Here is a 20,199-nt window from a genome sequence, read left to right as displayed (position 1 = left end):
CCTTCTCTTGATTTTTTTCATTGTTAACTGTCGGTGTGACATTAGTCGTCTCAATTTCTCTGCTCCTCTCACCCACTCTAACCTGTCTCTCTCTGAACTTGCTGTTCTCTCAGGTCCAACCCTGACATTGTCATCAAACCTGCTGACAAGGGTGATGCTGTTGTTGTCTGGTGCACTGACCTCTACCTCGCAGAGCCTGAGCGTCAACTCACAGACACTTCCTCCTACCTCCCCCTGGACCATGACCCCACCACTGAACATCAAGCCATTGTTTCCAGGATTGTCACTGACCTCATCTCCTCTGGAGATCTTCCTTCCACAGCTTCCAACCTGATAGTCTCCCAGCCTCGGACGGCCCGCTTCTACCTCCTACCCAAAATCCACAAACAGGACTGTCCCGGCAGATCAATCATGTCAGCCCGTTCCTGCCCCACGGAACTCATTTCTTGCTATCTTGAATCCATTCCCTCTCCCCTTGTCCAGTCCCTTCCCACCTACATCCGTGATTCCTCTGACACCCTACATCATATCAACAATTTCCAGCTCCCTGGCCCCGACCACCACCTCTTCACCATGGACGTCCAATCCCTCTACACTTCCATGCCCCACCGGGATTGTCTGATGGCTCTCTGCTTCTTCCTTGAACAGAGTCCCGAACAATCCCCATCCACCACCGTCTGGCTGAACTTGTTCTCACACTGAACAATTTCTCCTTAAACTCCTCTCACTTCCTCCAAATAAAAGGTGTGGCTATGGGTACCCGCATGGGCCCCAGTTATGCCTGTCTCTTTACGGGATATGTGGAATATTCCTTGTTCCAGTCCTACTCCGGCCCCCTCCCACAACTCTTTCTCCGGTACATCGATGATTGCTTCAGTGCTGCTTCATGCTCTCGTCTGAACCTGGAAAAACTTATTAATTTTGCTTCCAATTTCCACCCCTCCATCATTTTCACATGGTCCATCTCTGACACTTCCCTTCCCTTCCTTGACTCTCACAGTTACCTCAACTACAGCTCCTCACACCCCACTTCCTGTAAGGACTCCATCCCATTCTCTCAGTTCCTTTGCCTCCGTCGCATCTGTTCTGATGATGTCACTTTCCAAAACAGTTCCTCTGACATGTCTTCCTTCTTCCTTAACCAAGGTTTTCCACCCACAGTGGTTGACAGGGCCCTCAGCCGTGTCCGGCCCATCTCCCGCACATCCGCCCTCACACCTTCCTCTCCCTCCCAGAACAATGATAGGGTCCCCCCTGTCCTCACTTATCACCGCACCAGCCTCCACATTCAAAGGATCATCCTCCACCATTTCCACCAACTCCAGCATGATGCCACCACCAAACACATCTTCCCTTCAGCCCCCCGGTAGCATTCCGCAGGGATTGTTCCCTCCGGGACACCCTGGTCCACTCCTCCATCACCCCCTACACCTCAACCCCCTTCCACTGCACCTTCCCATGCAACCACAGAAGATGCAACACCTGCCCCTTTACTTCCCCTCTCCTCACCGTCCAAGGGCCCAAATACTCCTTTCAAGTGAAGCAGCACTTCCTTCAACTTAGTCTACTGCATTCGTTGCTCCCAATGCGGTTTCCTCTACATTGGAGAGACCAAACGCACTTTGGGTGACCGCTTTGCAGAACACCTTCGGTCTGTCCGCAAGCAAAACCCAGACCTCCCTGTCACTTGCCATTTCAACACTCCACCCTGCTCTTACACCTACATGTCCATCCTTGGCCTGCTGCATTGTACCAGTGAAGCTCAACGCAAACTGGAGGAACAGTGCCTCATCTTCCGATAGGCACTTTACAGCCTTCTGGACTGAATATTGAGTTCAACAATTTTAGATCATGAACTCCCTCCTCCATCTCCAACCCCTTTCGGATCACCCCCCTCCCCCCCACTTTCTTCCCAATAATTTATATAGATTTTTCTTTTCCCACCTATTTCCATTATTTTTAAATGTATTTTTAAATGTATCCATTGTTTTATCTCTACCTTTTAGACTATTTCGATCCTTTCCCTTCACCCCACCCCACCCCCTCTAGGGCTATCTGTACCTTGTTTGTCCTGCTTTCTACCCTTAATTAGCACATTCCTTATATGATATCACCACCTTTAACACCTCTTTGTCCTTTTGTCTATGACATCTTTTGGCTATCTCCACCTATCACTGGCTCTCTAGCCAACTCTACCTGTCCCACCCCCCCCTTAAACCCGCTTATATTTCACCTCTTTTTTATTTTTCCTTAGTTCTGTTGAAGAGTCATACGGACTTGAAACGTTAACTGTGTTCCTCTCCGCAGATGCTGCCAGACCTGCTGAGTTTTTCCAGGTGTTTTTATTTTTTGTTTTGGATTTCCAGCATCTGCAGTTTTTTGCTTTTATATTAGATTGGGAAAATCTCAGGTTCAGTTTCTGATCTATGCTGATCTTTGTTACTTCAATGATGGGCATGATATAATTTGTTTCAGTATCCCCATGATGGAGGGGGTGATCAGCCAGGATCCACTCATCAAATTACCCTTTCCACAGTGAGGTGCATGTCAAAGATAAATCTAAAAAAAACAAGAATTGCCAAGGCTTGTTAGGAGGAGATGGAAAAGGCAGATAAAAAGTATCAGCTACCACAAGACAAACAAGTGACTGATGAATGACTTAAAGCAAGATTTTACCGTGATTGATGGGCTAATAGTTACAGTAGGCTTTCCTAAAATAATAATTTTAAGAATGTGGGGTCTGTCTTTGTTGATCCAGCTAGGGTTGGACATATTCCTAGGGCTGTTTTTATACTTTATATCTTCATGGGACGTGGATGTCACAGGCTAGGCCAGCACTTACTGCCCATCCATAATTGCTCTGGAGAAGGTAAGCTGCCTTCCTGAGCCACCGCAGTCCATATGTTGCAGTTACACTCTCAGTGCTGTTTGAAAAGGAGTTCCAGGATTTTGGCCCAGTGATGATGAAGGAATGATGATGTATTCTTAGGTCAGAATGGGAATGACTTGGAAGGGAACTTGCAAGTGGTAGTATTTCCATGAGGCTGTTGTTGTTCTACTTGACCGGTAGAAGTCATGGTTGTGGAAGGTGCTGTTACAAAACCCTGCTGCGCTGGAGGGGGTGCCAATCAAACCGGCTGCTTTGTTCTGGCTGGTTTTAATTTTCTTGAGTGTTGTTGGAGCTGCACTCATCCAGCCAAGTGGAGAGTATTCCATCATATTCCTGATTTGTGCCATGTGAACAGGCTTTAGGGAGTCAGGAGGTGCAGAATTCCAGGCCTCTGAACTGCTTTTGTAGTCACAGTAATTATGTGGCTGATTCGGTTCAGTTTCTGGTCAATGGTGACCCTCAGGATGTTGATGGTGGGGGTTTCAGTGATGATAATCCCCTTGAATGTCAGAGAGAGATGGTTAGTCTCTCTTTGATGTCATTATATGGCAAATGTGGCCTTATGTGTTTAAGCAAAATATACACATCATAGACTAGAAAGCATAGTGTCATAGGATCATCATGGAACAGAAGGTTACCATTCCACGCAACGAGTTCAAACCTGAATGCTGTCCAGGTCTTGCTGCACGTGGTCATGGATTACTTCATCACATTGTCCTTCAGCCACTAACTAGCCTGCCACAACACTCCTGTTATTCTTTGTAGCCAACTGAAAAGTGAAAAGACGCTATTGCTCGATTGGAAGGTTCTTGACTGTTAACTAAAGAATCTTTTCTTCCCAAATCTAATATTTTTATAACTAATGAACAAAAATGTTAAAAGAACATTTTAAAACCAAAATGATTTTAATAACCCCATGATTTTTCTCTTAGGTTTGCTCCTAGCAGTGTACTGGAAATTAATCCTTTAATTCCTGAAGGATTGGCAATCTTATACCCCAAAGAAAGCTCTGACAGTTTCAGGAAACCGAATGATCTCCAAGTTGGTTCAAGGCGGGTTTGTCAACCTCAGCCGCTAGGGGTGGGCTGTGCCTGTATAACAAGGCAAAGGCTGAGAAGGCACGCTAGAAACAGTCCGGAGAGGGATAGAGGTGGGGATGTAACAGAGAGAGAGAGGAAATCGGCAGCACAGAGAAACAACTGAAATAAAACAGAAACCAACACAATGTCCGGTCCAAGCAGAACCCAACGTGGGAGAGTGCAGGAACCCCCTGAAGGAGGCTGGGGATGGGTCATTGTCTTCGATCTCTTTGTGGTGAGTGAGAAGTTTTACAGCAAGAGGATGAATTGTAACAACTACCTGTTGCAATCTCAGGAGTTGAGTTGCAAGGCAGCGGATTACGCTGAGCCTGCTCTCAATGGAGTGAAGTTTCTGCGCTAAAAACAAAATGCGGAGGACGGTTCTCACTCCAGCAGAGAATTGTTTCTGTGGAGAATTTATTTAACGTCAACTGTGCCTGGAATAAGAGCCTGGTGGAGATCGCGGGATATTTGTTTTCCATCTGAAACAACAGTGAAACTCTGGAATAAGGAGGCTTCCCTGTTTTCGGGTCAGATTCGATAATTAGCAGCAGAAGATGAATTCTAAAATTAGAGTTGGGATGAAACGAGTTCCCCGGTGTAAAGCTTTCTCAAGTTTGTTGCGCAGAGCGTATCTCTGATATTGCTGTAGTTCAGGGTTGAATGAAGTCACATGAAGAGGAGTTAAGTATATACATTCATGTAAATAATTGAGGTGCTAATGGTGTACATCAGTTCTCTTAGTAATGTACTTTGTGAAGAATGTTGTAAGCGATTTTTTTTTTCATTTGTTTTCTGATGGGTAGCTAAAATTGACATGACTACACTTAATGTCAAGTTGCCTTGAAGTTGGTCGGCCTATTCCTGGCGATTGTTTTACAGCTGGGTGGCTGGCATTACAGGACATTGACAGTCTCTAGTCCCCAAATTTGGCTTCCCAGCGCCCATAGTTTCCGTGCTACAGGTACCGTTCCGCTTATACCACCTGTAGCTGGTTCACCGGGAGACGATGTGGGATGGAGGGAAAATAGGATGTGGGGCGGCGGGATGTGGTTCAGGTGGGGACATACCCAACATCTTCAGTGGTTTCAGCCACAGCCTCAATCGTGGCCATTTCAATGATAGCAGGTGCCCTCTGCTCTCTGGGGGTGAAGACTGTACCCAACCCTGAGGCCCTGCGGCCGCTGGTAGTGTGTCCCATTGTCCTGCAAGAGAGGGAAGTGTGCCGACGAGTGTGATAGAGTATGCCTGATTGATGTGCCTGCCATAGTTCTATAGCTGGCAGTGCATTCACATTGAGAGATTTGGGTGTGAGTCTTGTTGCAGTGCTAAGCACTGAGATGAGGCTATGAGTGTTGGGTATGAGTTGTGTTTTCCAGACTATGCTGGTAGATGAGTGATGGCGTTATGGTGCATTGAGCTGTGTGGGAGGATGCTGGTGCAGTTGTTGGCATATGGCATTGGAGGTTATGTTCACCAACCTTGATCTCTCATGCGCCATCACAAAATTTCTTCCTGCAATGCATTCATGTCTTCCAAAGCTACATTGTTGGCATTGACAGCAATTCACTATCTGCGCCCACTGTTTTCTCAGTGCCTGTCTGGAGGGCCACCTGGCCCTTGTGGGAAGACAGCTTCTATCCTCCTGTCCAGTTCCTGCCCCAAGACCTCCAGTGCTGCTTCAGAGAATCTTGGAGCACACACCCTGCCTTTTTGGGATTTGTTCAGAGACTATTCTTCAGCTTTTTCCAGCACTTGCTGCAACCAGAATGCACCTTCCCTATGAGAGGTGCAGCCTGGCTTTAAGTAGTGCAGGCTATCTTTAAGTACTGCTAGCAGGAGGTATTGTGGTGCAGTGGTTGGTGTTCTTCCCTCTGAGCCAGAAGATCTGGGGTCGAGACCCACTCCAGGCTTTGATGGCGATGGATAGTATGTTCACATCAGGCCAAGCAGTTTGGTTATCAGCCTGCAATTCCTTCCAGTATACCTATGGAAAGCAGGAAGAGCAGGAGATCCTGGTCAGCCAGAACCGTGTGGTAGCTGCAGTCTCCCCAGATTAAAAGGCTTCATGTGCAAGCTCTTACCACGTGCTACTCTCTGTTTCAGGTGTCCCCCTCACTTTGAGGGACTGCTAATGATGGTGATGAAATGCTGCCAGCCTTACATGAACTTGGGCCCCCTGCTGAGGTGTATAGCCTGGGCTGCACACCAACATCATATAAAATATCAGGCAGCATGAATGATTGGATATGAGTTAATTACCCATGTCCTGTGCTCATTTTTGAACCTTATCCAAACTTTCCCCCAGATCGCAGTGCATCAGCAGCCCTGATGATCCACGCAATCTGCATATGTACAGCTGGCTCCAGGACTGGTGTCAGTAGTCACTCAATTTTATAAGATATGAGAAGCCACCATATAAATTCAAATTTCTTTTGTTCCTGCTTTTCTCTATGGTTTCATTGCTGTACATTGTTGCTGAAGATTGATTGTGCATCTAATCTATGGCATATCTGGTCAAAGCGTACTTGATGCTGACAAAGGGTATAAAGTAGAGAAGCAATCCATTCGCAAGCATTGCTGTTTCTCAATAGGATGTGCACATTTTGCTCTTAAGCAACTTTAGCTTTGTGTAAACAGAACTGCAGAACACAAGGTGTAAGGATATTAATGAATTACATCCACTTTAATTGCTAAGATAGCTCCACTGATAACCAATGCAGACAGAATGAGTTGATAGGCTTCCTTCTTTACTTAAATTCCAATTATTTTATTCCCGGTGTGTTTATAAGTTTCACCTTAGCTATGAAATATTTGGTGTTTCACTCTAGTTACATCACATGAGTTCAGTGACACGACTCACATATTGATCCCTTGCTCATGAGTTGCTTAGTCATTCTCACCCATTGGAATAGAAACCATCCCCGGTGTGGTTTGCAGCATCCTCTTAATAATCCCTTTATAACCATAAAATTATAAACATTTTACATGATTTCAGTGATACAATAAAAAATAATATTGCAAATAGTATGATTTGTATAGCTTTGGTATTAGAAAATAAGCAGCAAATTATATGAGTCTTGTCAGAGTGGAATGTTAGACTGTGTTTCATATAATTACCCTAGTGAAGAAGGATCCATGAGCAGTCCATTTATATTGAACAGTGTCATAATGAGGGGTGTGTTGTTTTATTTCATTAATTTATGGAATGCAGGCATTGCTGTCTTGGCCAGCATTTATTGCCCATCCCTAATTGCCCTTGAGAATGTGTTATAGTTTCTCTTAAAGGGAACTTAACAACATATGAACCTAGGGTAAAAGCTGTTGACGTATGCATACAAAAGAAGACAATGAACATTTTCATTTGTTGCGATTTACCATATTGCCTCCATATCAAGTTGATGAACTCCAAATAATATGGAGGTTTACATAAGGTGAAGGAGATGATATAATAAAATTCATCTGAAGCAGAGGAGACAATCTGTGCAGTCATCACCTCTCAAACAAGCATAGAATTATTCTATTCTTTGTTGAGTAGCAATATTTTATCTGAGTGCCAAATTTCCTGCCTTATTGTTTCTGAATTTGTTAGGGATGAACTTTAATTATATTATGTTTTGGAGGCTATTCAGTTGCTTTTTATGTTGCTCAGGAATACATTTATTGTTCAGATTCTCTTAGCCTAGCTCCAAGGGAATCCAAGAATGGATTTTCTTTTAATAAATTATTGGGCCAATTATTATGAATCTGGCCAATCAATTCTGCAGCTTTGTTTGGAATAAGTCATAGTTGTAAAGTGAGTTCTCTCATGACTCATCATTTCACTGATCGTGGAAAATTCCCATATATCATTTAAGTTTAGAGAGTGGTGTAATAGAATAAGTTATTTAAAAACCCACTCAAGATGATCTCAACCAGCTTGAGCAACTAACTGAGATGGTCAGTCACTTGCCTGTTTTGCACGTGAGACTGATTGAAAATGTTAAGAGTATAAAAAGTTCAATTTTTCTAAATGGGTTGAGTCTCTTGGAAGAGGCATCTCGGATGGAACATAAGGTGTGATAACTAACCTTCAGCTTAGCATTTCCCTAGTGGCTGGGGTAAAAGGTAAAAACAAAAGCAACTATAAATAGTTTGGCATCGTGTTTGGCACCACTCTGCATCTCACAATCCTCTCTAAATGGCCACAGTGACATTTTCAAAGACATTATGGCCAGGATTTTGCAGTAGTAATGATATCGATGTTGACAATGTTCACCGCCATCACTCCATTGAAACTGACAGCAACCTCTGGAGTCCACAGTGGTGCAGAATAATCCAGAGACTCAGAAGTTGCAATCAGTGATCCTACACTTCTCCTGTGGTACCCCTTCAGAATGCAATTCTGGAAATCAAAGGAATTGGCAAGAATTTTGACTCATATGGTGGCTTACCACCACCTTCTCCAGGGCAATTAGGGGTGGGCAATAAAATTCTGGCCTAGCCAGTGATGCCCACATTCTGTGAAAGAATTTTTAAAAATGCTGTTTATCTCACTGCAAAAAGCCTTGAAAAGTCACACCTTGTTGAATGAAGTGAAACTGGGTTTTTAACAGTGTACTGACTTCATAATTACTGCTAAACACATTCACTGGCCCTGAAAAACTACTTTTATATTTGTGGAACATCCAGTTTCTCCATGATGATAAAAAAAATTCACAAACTGTTAAAAAAGTTCTTAAAATCTGTTTTTTTAAAGTTTTTTTATTTTAGCTTTAACTTAATAAAATCATTATTTATTTTTCTATCTCAAAATTTAAGTTAAAAGTGAAGGATTTTAAGAAATTTTAACTTGTTAGTTTGCAGCATAAGAAGGGTAACAATCACAGGCAGTGGTCAAAACCACCTGTATATGGATGCAGTCAGCACCTTCAGCTCGAACCCACTGTCAGAACGCAGGCTGATGAGCATCTGTGACCCATTTGAACTAGCCTTGGAAGTCAGAGTAAGCTGCTGCAAGAGCCAGGCCATCTTCTTTATTCTAATAAAAGGTCGTCGACTTGAAACATTAACTCTGTTTCTCTCCACAGATACTGCCTGATTTGCTGAGTATTTCCACTTTTATGTTCTTTGGACTGCGTGATCTTTTGTCCTCTTCACTGTATGGTCCAATTACCTGAAGGTGCTGGGAATATGGTTCAAATGGCCACAGCGTGCACCAAAAACTGGGAGGAGTGGATGGTCAAAGTAAAGCAGAACCTGGTCACGTTGGAGTGACTCTTTTTCTCCGTTGTGGGTAAGAACCTGGTCATCAGGTGCAAGTTACTCTCGGCGTTGCTGGATGTTCTGCAGGTCTGGCCCATGCCCGGCCCTGCATCACTGCAGTCGCCAGAGCCACCTTCTATTTTATCTGGAGATCAAGCACGCATCTTGTACAAATCTCCAGATAAAGAATTGAGAAATGTACCCAATGTTGCCCGCATTATGAGTGACTACATCAAGCTGTGTGTAGACCCTCGATATACAAACAACAAATGCTGAGCCTCTGTCTGTTGTGAAGGATGGTTCTGGCCACATTGCTGTGGAATGCTTCATTCAGTATCACCTGCCCCTCTTGGAAAAGTTTGTGCCGATAAACACTTTTGACCACAAGTCCATCAGGTAATGGTCCGCACATAATGTCCCCGAGGCCCTGTGGGAAAAGGAGCTGGTGAATCCTGTCAGATGGGGCTGAATTTTGCCCCCGTTGGGGGTTTTGTGCAGGGGCGGGTGGGAGCGAGCGTGAACCCTATTGGCATCCCTGATCGGGTGCGCGCTGCCATTTTACATAGATGGGCCAATTAAGGCCGGCTCAGCGCGACGCTCACCTGGAAACTCTGAGCGCTCCCTGTGTGGGCGGAGGGAGGAATTCCCTGAGTTAGGTTTGGAAAGAGCACAGAAATCTCCCTGAGGCACGGGTCTGCCTCAGGGAGATTTGTTAAAGTTTTAAACATCAAAATAAAGAAATTAAAAACTTTTAAAACATGTTCCCTCATGTGACAGTGTCACATGAGCTGGGACATGTCAATGAATTTTTTTGAAAATTTTTATGGAGTTTTTAAACACTTCTTGAAACATCAGAGGTTTCATGAAAAATTCAAAGGCCGCCTGGGCCCTTCGCCTGCCCCCCAACCTTAAGGTCGGACGGGCAGCTCATTTAACTATTTTAATTCATTTTTAATAGGCCTTAATAGGCCTTTGACAGTTCGGCAGGTGCGCCGCCCCCGCTCGCTGACCAGAAAATTCTCCCCATGGTTTTTTAAGCAGACTGTCAAAGTCATCTGGTAAAATACCTCAGCACCAGTACTTTCAGACAAGCACCAATCCATAGCCTGGTTGGTGGTGAGAAGGGCCTTCCTCATCAGATCCTTCCTGCTCGGAGTCTCACCCTCTCCACACGTTGCCCTCAAAACAGCTGCAGAGGGGAAGAGACTGTTGCCCATCTCCTTTCGGAATGTACCTTTGCAAAGAATGTCTAGAAAGAGATGCAGTGGTTTTTGTTGGGAGTTCATCCCTGGCAGCTCTGTAACGCCAGACTGTGTGCTCCACAGTCTGTCCCCGGGGACACACACTGAGACAAACATCACCTACTGCTGGAGGAGCATCAACTCAGTGAAGGACGCCCTTTGGTCGGCCCATAACCTGTTGGTCTTCCAGTGTAAAGAGCTGTACATGGCCAAGTATTGCAAACAAGCATGTTCCAAGGTCCTGACTACGTGCTGCAGTGAAGCTTGATGCAGCCACCAAAACAGTCCATCGGGGAAGGGGCCCTCTTTCCATAGCATATTGATAGACTAGAGTCCATGCAAAACCCATTAGGCTGTATGTACCTGTTCGCAATCTGCATTGTAAGTGGTGTAAGGCACTCTAGATGGCCATGCACTGTATTTAACCAAAATGATCTGTATTGCACTTTACAATCTGCCACACCTGAATTGCAATGTACCTTGATAAATTTTATGAATAAATTTTATTTTTGTGATAGAACACACATACTTGCAGCAGAGGAATAGAAATAATCTGAAATGAGAGAGAAATTTCAAGAAGTAGGACATGGAAATAATAACATCAGTCTGATTAGCTGCTCACAGGCAGCCTGTCTGGAATGACGATACCCTGGATACCTCCCCTTTCCTCTTCCTCTCCCTCCTCTTGAGGTGCTCAGCAAAGGCCTGGTGATGAGGCCTATGCCCTCGGCAAAGGCCTGCGCCCTCATGAGAGTCGGTGTGCGGCAGATCACCATGAAATCAGAGACACACACTGGCGAGTGTTGTTAGAGCCCCATCTCCCCTTCCCCCACCCCAACCCCAACCCACCCCCCTTGCAGCCCAGGCAGCAGAACGGCAAATGCATGATGCCCCAGTGGCAGCATGGCTCTCATTGTTGCGCACTGTTCCGTGTGGTCAAGTAAAGGAGGGAAGTCATAAGCCGCGGGTAAAGTGCAAAACCCTTGTCATCAAGTAGCCACCCTCCAGTTCATCATCAGATATGGCAGGAATAGCTGGGTGGTGCTGGATGAAAGCATCCTGGCTGCTGCAAGGATCGCGGGCATTCACTGAAATAATGTAGTGTGCACTGTCACAAACCAGCCAAAGCTTAAGTGAGTGGAACCCAGTTCTGGGTCCCTGTAGAGACATGACAGAATCGCAGAATCTCTTTGAGCATTCAATAGCTCCTGCACCATTTGGAGCCTGGCCACTCTTGCTACATACTGTGAGATGTTGGTGATGTCCCCAGTCCGCAGGGACCTGGGGTGTAGAAATTTAGGGCGACAGTGATCTTGATAACCACTGGCAGTGCCATCCTCTCCCTGCCTGGTGGCTGCAAGTCTGTTTTGAGGAGGTGGCACAATTCAGTGAGCATGTCCTTGGTGAAGCGTAGCCACTGCAGACATTGCTGCTGGCTGAGTTGCAGGTGGGAGTGCTGCTCTCTCAATGCCTTAGTTACATAGGGCCTTCTGTTGAGAACCCTCTTCCTCCGCCCTTTGTGCACAGCTTATCCTCTGTGTTGCCTGTCTTACATCTCCTTGATCTGCTGTAGCACAAGACTGGCTGAAACTATAGCCCTCATGAATGATAGCAGGCTTTATGCTCAGTAGCCATCAAACTCCACTGAACTCCTTGAAATAGTTCAGCACCACTCCCTCCTTACTCCAACAACTTCCTTCTTACTCCAACAGCTTTCAAAAGCTCCTCCAACAACACAGTAAAGAGTACTTCCACTAAGTGCAGCTGCAAAGAAAATCAAAAGCACTTCATCTGAAAGTCCATTGCTGATGCCTTTACAAAGTGCTAGTGGGATGGGTCCTCATGCAGCTGGATGCATATTCAGTTGAGAGTGTTTAAGAAAGGCCGTTAACAGGACCTCTGAAGTCTAAAATGGCAGATCTGGTGCCAAATCACCGGTAGATGCTGAATGACATCACGATCTGCCCACTCTACATGCTTTCACTGTGTGAATGGCATGACCACACTAACGCCCTTTCAGTCATGGCTGACTGTGCCATAAGTGGTCAGAAATTGGTCGGCCACTGCTTTCAGCACCTCCGGGCTCCAGTAGCGTCAACAACTGCAGTGCTAGTGAGCTCAATTTTAGACCCTCATACCCCTCAAAGCATTACTACTTTCTCACCAAGTGCGAGCAGTGGTAAGCATCACTGCTTAATAACTAGTGATAAAACAGATTTATTAATTAGCAACTCCAGCACCACATTTGCAATGTTTTCTTTTTTTTAAGGCAGTGTTTACTTTTTGACAGTGCACTGCAGATTGTTTAAAGCTACATCAGAATAATTTAGTCATAGACCTGGAGCTGGTGCCCTGCAGGAGACACAACAATCACACAGGTCGGTTCTTGGACACAAAATTGACTACACAGATTTTCCCCTCTCCCTTGTATCTGATAAAGGTTGTTAGAGTTAATTGCTTTCTCTCCAGAGAGATATTGCTTATTTTCAAAGCCTAAGTAAATACTTAATTATAAATTGCTTTAATAAAGTATAGCCAGACAGCAGGCAGGGATTAACTTAACATTTAGAAGGTGCTTTGTTAATTTTTACTTACATAGGATATATGGCACAGCAACCGGTCCACCTCGATTTTATTTTCCACTCAAGCCTCCTCACATATTTTCTCAGTTAAATCTACCATTGTAACCCTCTATTCCCTTCTCCCTCATATGCTTGTATAGCTTCCCCTTAAATGCTTCCATGCTATATGCTTCAGCAACTCCCTAAGGTAGTGAGTTCCACACCCCCATCACTCTCTGGGTAAAGAAATTTTACTGGATTCCCTAATGGCTATCTTCATGGCTATCTTATATTGTTGACCTCTAGCAATGCTCTTCCCCACAACAGGCAACATTTTCTCTGTATCCACTTGATCCAGGCCTTTCATCATTTTAAAGGTCTCAAATAGTCACCCCTCAGCCTTCTTTTTTCAAAAGAGACCCAGCCTGTTCATCCTTTCCTGATATTTATGCACACACATTTCTGGCATCATCCCTGTAAACCCTCTCTGCACCCTCTTCAGTGCCTCTATGTCCTTTTTATAATATGGTGACCAACATTGTATGCAGCTCTCAAAGTGTGGTCTTAGCAAGTTTTGATACAGGTTTAGCATTACTTCCCGAACTTTTCAATTCCATCCCTCTAGAAATAAAGCCTAGTTCTGGGTTTGTTCCTTTTATGAACTTGCTAACGTTTGGCGCAACTTGTAGCGATTGTTGTATTTGTACTGCAAGATCTCTTTGTTCCTCTTCCCCACCTGTACTTGCACCTTCCAAATATTAAGTGACTTCCCTATTCTTCTTACCAAAATGTACAATCTCCCTTTTATCTGTGTTGAACTTGGTTTGCCAACTATTTGTCCATTCTGTAAGTTTATTAATGTCTTCCTGTAATTTGTTGCAGTTCTCCTCAGTACTGACCATTCCCCCTGCAATTTGGTGTCAGCTACAAATTTACAAAATGTAGATTTGATTCCAAAGTTCGTGTCATTAATTAAATTGTGAACAGCTCTGGCCCCAGCACTGATCTTTGAGGAACACTTTGTCCGAAGTTCTTCCACTGTGAATAACTACCCTTTTACTCCCATTCTTTGCTTTCTATCTTGAAGCCAGTTCAATCAATTCTGCCCTGACTCTGCATTCTTTGACTTATTTATTAATCTAATACTTATTGAAGGCTTTTTGAAAATGCAGGAAAGCACATCTACTGCATTATCACTATCTACTCTCTCCGTTAAAAAATTCAGTAAGATTGGTCAAGCAAGATTTACCCATTTGAAATCCATGGTGACTATTCATTATTTTATTTTTCCTTTCTAGGTGCTCTTCGGTTCTCTCCATTAGTAAGGATTCCATTATTTTTCCTACCACCGATGTTAACCTGACTGGTCTATATTTTCATGGACCTTTTTTGTCACCCTTCTTAACTATAGGAATTACGTTACCAGTCCGTTAATCCTCTGGCACTACACCTTTTTCTAATGAGTTATTAAATATATGTAGTAATGCCTCTCCTACCTCTTCCCTTTTAAAATACATGGATTCAATCCAGCCAACCAAGGTCTTTATTTTCTTTGAGTTTCATTAGTTTACTCAATATATCCCCATTTTTATTTTAAATGCATTTATCTCATTACCCATCTCATCATTCAATGTCATCTCTCTGGTGAATACTGAAGCAAAATGATTAACTATCTCTACCATCTCTCTATTGTTACTATCCTTGCACTTCCTTAGTGGCCCTATTCCCACCCTAACCTCCCTTTTTATTGATGTGCCTGTAAAATATTTTACTATTTTATAAACATAGAAACACAGAAACTAGGAGCAGGAGTAGGCCATTCGGCCCTTTGAGCCTACTGCACCCTTCATTATGATCATGACTGATCATCCAACACAATAGCCTGCTCCTGCTTTCTCCCCATATCCTTTGATCCTTTTCACCCGAAGAGCTATACCTAGCTCCTTCTTGAAAACATACAATGTTTTGGCCTCAACTAATTTCTGTGGTAGCGAATTCCACAGGCTCACCACTCTCTGGGTGAAGAAATTTCTCCCCATCTCAGTCCTAAATGGTCCACCCTGTATCCTCAGATTGTGGCCCCTGGCTCTGGATTCCCCCACCATCGGGAACATCCTTCCTGCATCCAGCCTGTCTAGTCCTGTTAGAATTTTATAGGTTTCTATGAGATCCCCCCTCATTCTTCAGAACTCCAGCGAATATAATCCTAACTGACTCAATCTCTCCTCATATATCAGCCCTGCCATCCCAGGAATCAGTCTGATAAACCTTTGCTGCACTCCCTCTATAGCAAAAATACCCTTCCTCAGGTAAGGAGACCAAAACTGCACACAATATTCCAGGTGTAGTCTCACCAAGGCCCTGTATAATTGCAGCAAGACATCCCTGCTCCTGTACTCGAATCCTCTCACTTTGAAGGCCAACATACCATTTGCCCTCTTTACCGCCTGCTGCACCTGCATTTGTTTTATGTTCCTTGATAATCTAATCTCATAGTTCATCTTTGCCTTCCTAATTTTCTTTTCTGATTTCTCTCCTAATTTCTTTTTATTCTGTACCCTCCTGTAATCCTGTGCTATCTGTGTACTTACTCTACACCTCTTTCCTAACTCTCAAATGCTCCCTTACATCTTTGTCTATCTTGGAGTCTCACTAATGTTTAGTTTGTTCTTGAATGTTGCTGAAATAGGAGACATGTTGCCAAAGCTTTTCACCTTATCAGGACAAACACAAGAATACAAAATTTCAAACATTTTATATTACAGGAGAAGAGGGCTGTGATTGGTTGGCAAGACGACTCTGACTGACCAAGGCATTGCCAAGGAGAAATCAGTGGGGAACCATAGATTCCCCAAAAGCTTGTGATTGTTTGAAATTTTGTATTCTTGTGTTTGTCCTGATGAGTGCAAGATGAAAAACTTTGGTAGCATGTCTCTCTTTTCAGCAATATTCAAGCTCTGTACTACCAAGCAACTGTTTGTTCTTTCCTTTTAACAGAATATATTTTCCTGCACTCTGTCAAAAGCTGTTTTAAATGTTTCCCATTGTTGTTTTTCATTATTGTTTGCCAATATTGTTGCCAATTTTGTTTTCCCAAGCTCTAATCCTGTTGGGGCTTATTTGACTTGAGAAAAGTATATTGAGGGGTGCAGGATCGAGAATTGTACGTGAAAGTAAGAGAAATTTTCTACTTCAGAATCAAAGGTATGTGAGGCATCCTTCCTTGTGGTCAGTACTGAGCCTGTAATCATTAACCGCTGCAGAATGTATGTTCATAGTAACAATCATTCAAATCATTTGTTAATAAGTTCCACAGAGGCAGTAGTCATGATCACTGACAACTGCATAACAAGGTGAATACCCAGGATTGCATCTGTACTCATTTAGCTAAAACCTCTGGCTGTTGATGCAGAATTATGTGACAAGGAGGAATGGAGGGGTTCTGAAGGGACTTGAGCTCCTGGCCTCCTTAGCAATTATAGAATGGAGGAAGATTTCAGTCATTCTGCCATGGGGAAGAACAGTAAAGGCAGGAGGTTGGTCACACAGGATCACTCCTTTGGATAACGTTGATCCTGCTTTAAGAACGGGCAGAGACGCAAGAGGAGGTTGCTTGGTTTATAGAGAAGCATGTAGAGAATGTTTAGGTAAAGCACACAAAGGAAGTGGAAAGTTGGCTCACCTGAATTAGTAACCAGGTGATCATAATCTCAGTGTGGACAAAAACAATGACATTATCTTTCTTATTTAGTTGTTGGTAGCCATTTGAAGGCATAGCTGTTACTGCAGCCGGACATGGAGTTTAATAATAGTGGCGAAAAATAATCTTAGACTTTGAAATTAAGAAGAGTGGGAACCCTGAGTAGGAGCTGTTTGAAAATAGAACAGAAGCACCGAGCAGCTGAATCTATGAGCAGCTGAAGAGAAAAGGAAATGCAAAGTGATGGCACGGTGAGTTACCAGTAAATATTTAATCCAGCTATAACTTAAACTAGACCGAGCAATTAATTAAAACATTTTAATATATGTTAAGTTGATTTATTACTTTAATTAATTAAACCAATAATAATTTTAAAGTTATATAGGAATGGCATTGCATGAGGTGTGCCGTAACTATGGCATGTGGAAGTTTGTGGAGGGCATTATGATGCTGGATAACCACATTTGCAGTAAGTGTTAACATCGCGAGGAGCTTCAGCTCAGAGATGTTGAGCTGGAATCTGAGGCGCAGACATTGTGGGGCGTTGGGGAGGGGGAGAGTTATCTGGACGCTTTTGTTTCCAGGAGGCAGTCAGTCACACCTCTTAGATTCGGTAGTTGTGCAGATCTGGTTAGTGGCACTCCTCAACCTTCAAACATCTGGGCATTTTATCCTGCCCTGAATCGCGAAGGATGCAAAAATGCGAAGGCCGCCTGGCCAATTGGCCTTTGCGCCAAGTGTGAAAGTGCGCAGGCACTAAAAGTCCCTGTCGATTGGGGCTATAATTGAATTAATTGGAACTTTGATTGTCAGTGGGCATGCTTTCGACACCCATGCACGCCCACCAACTGTGATTTGGCATGATGTTGGGACGCCCACCCAACATTTGCCCGCACGATTTCACACTAGTTTGGGTCGGCTGAGTGTCCGATCGCGGCAAGGAACATTCCGACCCAGGATTCTGAAGGAACTAGGTGAAAACTTCACAGGTGTCCGAATTATATCCCTCAAATGTTTTTTTTTTCAATTTGGGAACCATTACTTTAGATTGAGGAATTGTGCATGTCACTGCTTTATTTAAGACTGGTGACAGAAGAAAACCGGGGAATTATAACCCTCTGTTTAACATCTGTTGTCGGAAAATTGCTAGAATCCATAATTAAGGATAGGACGACTGAACATGTGGAACGTTTTCGGTTGATCATTGGATTTATGAAAGGTAGGTCACGCCTGACAAACCTAATTGAATTTTTTTTGTAGAAGCGACTAAAGTAGGGGAGAGTGGAATGCCTATGGATGTTATTTATATGGACTTCCAGAAGGCGTTTGATAAAGTCCCTCATAACAGACTGTTTGCTAAAAGTTGAAGCCCATGGAATTGACAGCAAATTGTTGACCCGCTTCAGAAATTGGCCGAGTGGCAGGAGACAGAGTCCCAGGTTTTCGTCATGACGAAAAGCCTCTCCCGTCGTGCCAAACAGCCCAGAAGCGGCCAGAAATTCTAAGCCCTGCCCCTGAAAATGGCATGTTGCATTTTCATGGGAGTGGAGTAGGGGCAGGGTTTGTGCATGCGTGGTTTATGGATGCAGCTAGCCATTTAAATTACCAGCTGCCTCCCGTGAGGTGGATTTTGATAGGCCAGGAGTGTGAAACTCAGAATATGCAGATTAGATCGGGTAAGAGGAGGCCTGAACTTGTTGGTTCGTTTAGATAGCCAGGGTATCCCTTTAGAGAGGTAAGGTGTCCCTTTGGATATGGTCCCAGGATACCTTTGGGAGAGCTGAGACACCCATTGGTAGAGGTAATCCCTTTGGGATTATTAAAAGTAAACATGATTGTGTGCAAAAAGTGTATAAACTTATTGGAAATGCCATGGAACTGTCCAGCTGCCAAAAAACAATCAAGGAATGGTCCAGTTGCCAAAGAACTGCCATGGAACAGTCAAAGCTGTCAGGGAACTGTCAAAGTGGTCAATGAACTGTCAAAGTATACTAGGTGAGTTAGCTTGGAGGATGCAAGAGCAAAGGGTGATGGCTGGGGGAATGGGTTGGCAGAGATGGCACTAAGTTGGCATGGGGCTATAAAGGGTCATGGGGATGTGGGGGGCACAGGGGTATGAGAGGCCATGGGGGTGGGTAGAGGGACATGGGTTGGCATAGTGGGTATGGAGGGGCTATGAATGTTGAGTGGAGGGCTTGGATTGGCATTGGGGTATGAGGGACCTTGGGGTTGGGTGGGGGGCATGAGGCAGCATAAGTTGGCATGGATAGGGCATGGGGAGGGTATAGGGGGTGAGGGGTGGTGAGGGCTGGAGGACTTGGTTGTCTTATTCTTTTTAAAAAATTTAATAGTGGCAGAGGAAAGAGGCAGACCTTCTGCCCAGCCTTCCTCCACACCTTGTAGCCTTCTCACCTGTTCCAGGAATGGCGGGCCAGACTTCTATTCCAGCCCACCACTCCCCTGCCCCCACCCCCCAGAATGAAACTCTGACCTGCAGGTGACTATTTTTAAAGGTCATGTTTGCAGAGCCAGGAATTGTCCCATCTCTGCATATCCAACCTGGAAGCGCAAACCTGGGCCAGAGCGTAGGGATAATGGGCAGGGACTCTAAATGTTAGGATGTGACTAGTGGTGTCCTGCAAGGATCTGTATTGGGGCCTCAAATATTCACCGTGTTTATTAATGACTTAGATGGTGGGATAGAAATTAAAATATCCAGGTTTGCTGAAGGCACAAAGATAGGCAGTATTGTTAGCAGTGTAGCTGGAGGCATCAAGTTACAAAGCGATATTAATGGAGTAAATAAATGGGCAAATCTGTGGCAAATGGATTTCATGGGAGGAAACGTGAAGTCATCCACTTTGGATCTAAAATGGATCGATCAAAGTCCTTTCTAGATAGTGAAAAGGTGGCTGGGGTTTGAGGTACATAGATCATTAAAATATCACGAATAGGTACAGAAACTAATCAATTGGGCGTATACTGACCTTTATACCTAAAGGTCTAGAAGTACAATGGGGTAAAAATCATGTCTCAACTCTCCAAAGCCCTAGTTAAACACATCTTGAGTAATGTGAGCAGTTCTGGGCACCACACCTTAAGAAAGTTATATTGGCGTTGGAGGGACTTCAGCATAGCTTTGTCAAAATAATACCTGGACTCCCAGGGTTACTTTATGAGGAGAGGTTACACAAACTAGGGAAGTATTCCCTGGAATTTAGAAGGCAATGGGGTGAATCGGTCAAAGTTTTCAAGATATTAAAAGGAATAGATAGGGTGGATAGAAATTTCCTATTTCTGCGGATTGCAGAGTCTAGGACTGTGGGTGGGGTGGGCATAGTCTAAATATTCGAGTCAAACCTTCAGCAGTGAAATTAGGAAACGCTTCTACATCCATTCCAAGTTTGGAACCCCTTCTGTAAATAACAACTGAAGCTTGATCAGTGGTAAATTTTAAAACTGTGGCTAATAGATTTTGATTATC

General features: G+C 44.0%; 1 protein-coding gene across 3 annotated transcripts in view; it reads left to right on the top strand.

Annotated features, from left to right (window-relative positions):
* Positions 1–3,986: 3,986 nt before the first annotated feature.
* Positions 3,987–20,199, top strand: part of LOC121279658 (monocarboxylate transporter 5-like) — a 68,117-nt gene continuing 51,904 nt past the window's right edge. Inside the window, exon 1 of one of the 3 annotated variants that reach the window (XM_041190874.1) lies at positions 3,987–4,204. In XM_041190874.1, the coding sequence (XP_041046808.1) occupies positions 4,115–4,204 (90 nt within the window). In that variant the 5' untranslated portion in view covers positions 3,987–4,114. Of the gene's footprint in view, positions 4,205–16,826; positions 16,967–20,199 lie in introns of those variants that run through there. The other 2 variants (XM_041190876.1, XM_041190875.1) reach the window with 2 other exon arrangements.

Source organism: Carcharodon carcharias, chromosome 7, assembly GCF_017639515.1.
Source record: "Carcharodon carcharias isolate sCarCar2 chromosome 7, sCarCar2.pri, whole genome shotgun sequence".
Lineage (NCBI taxonomy): Eukaryota > Metazoa > Chordata > Chondrichthyes > Lamniformes > Lamnidae > Carcharodon > Carcharodon carcharias.
This window is presented reverse-complemented; position numbering and strand designations above follow the sequence as displayed.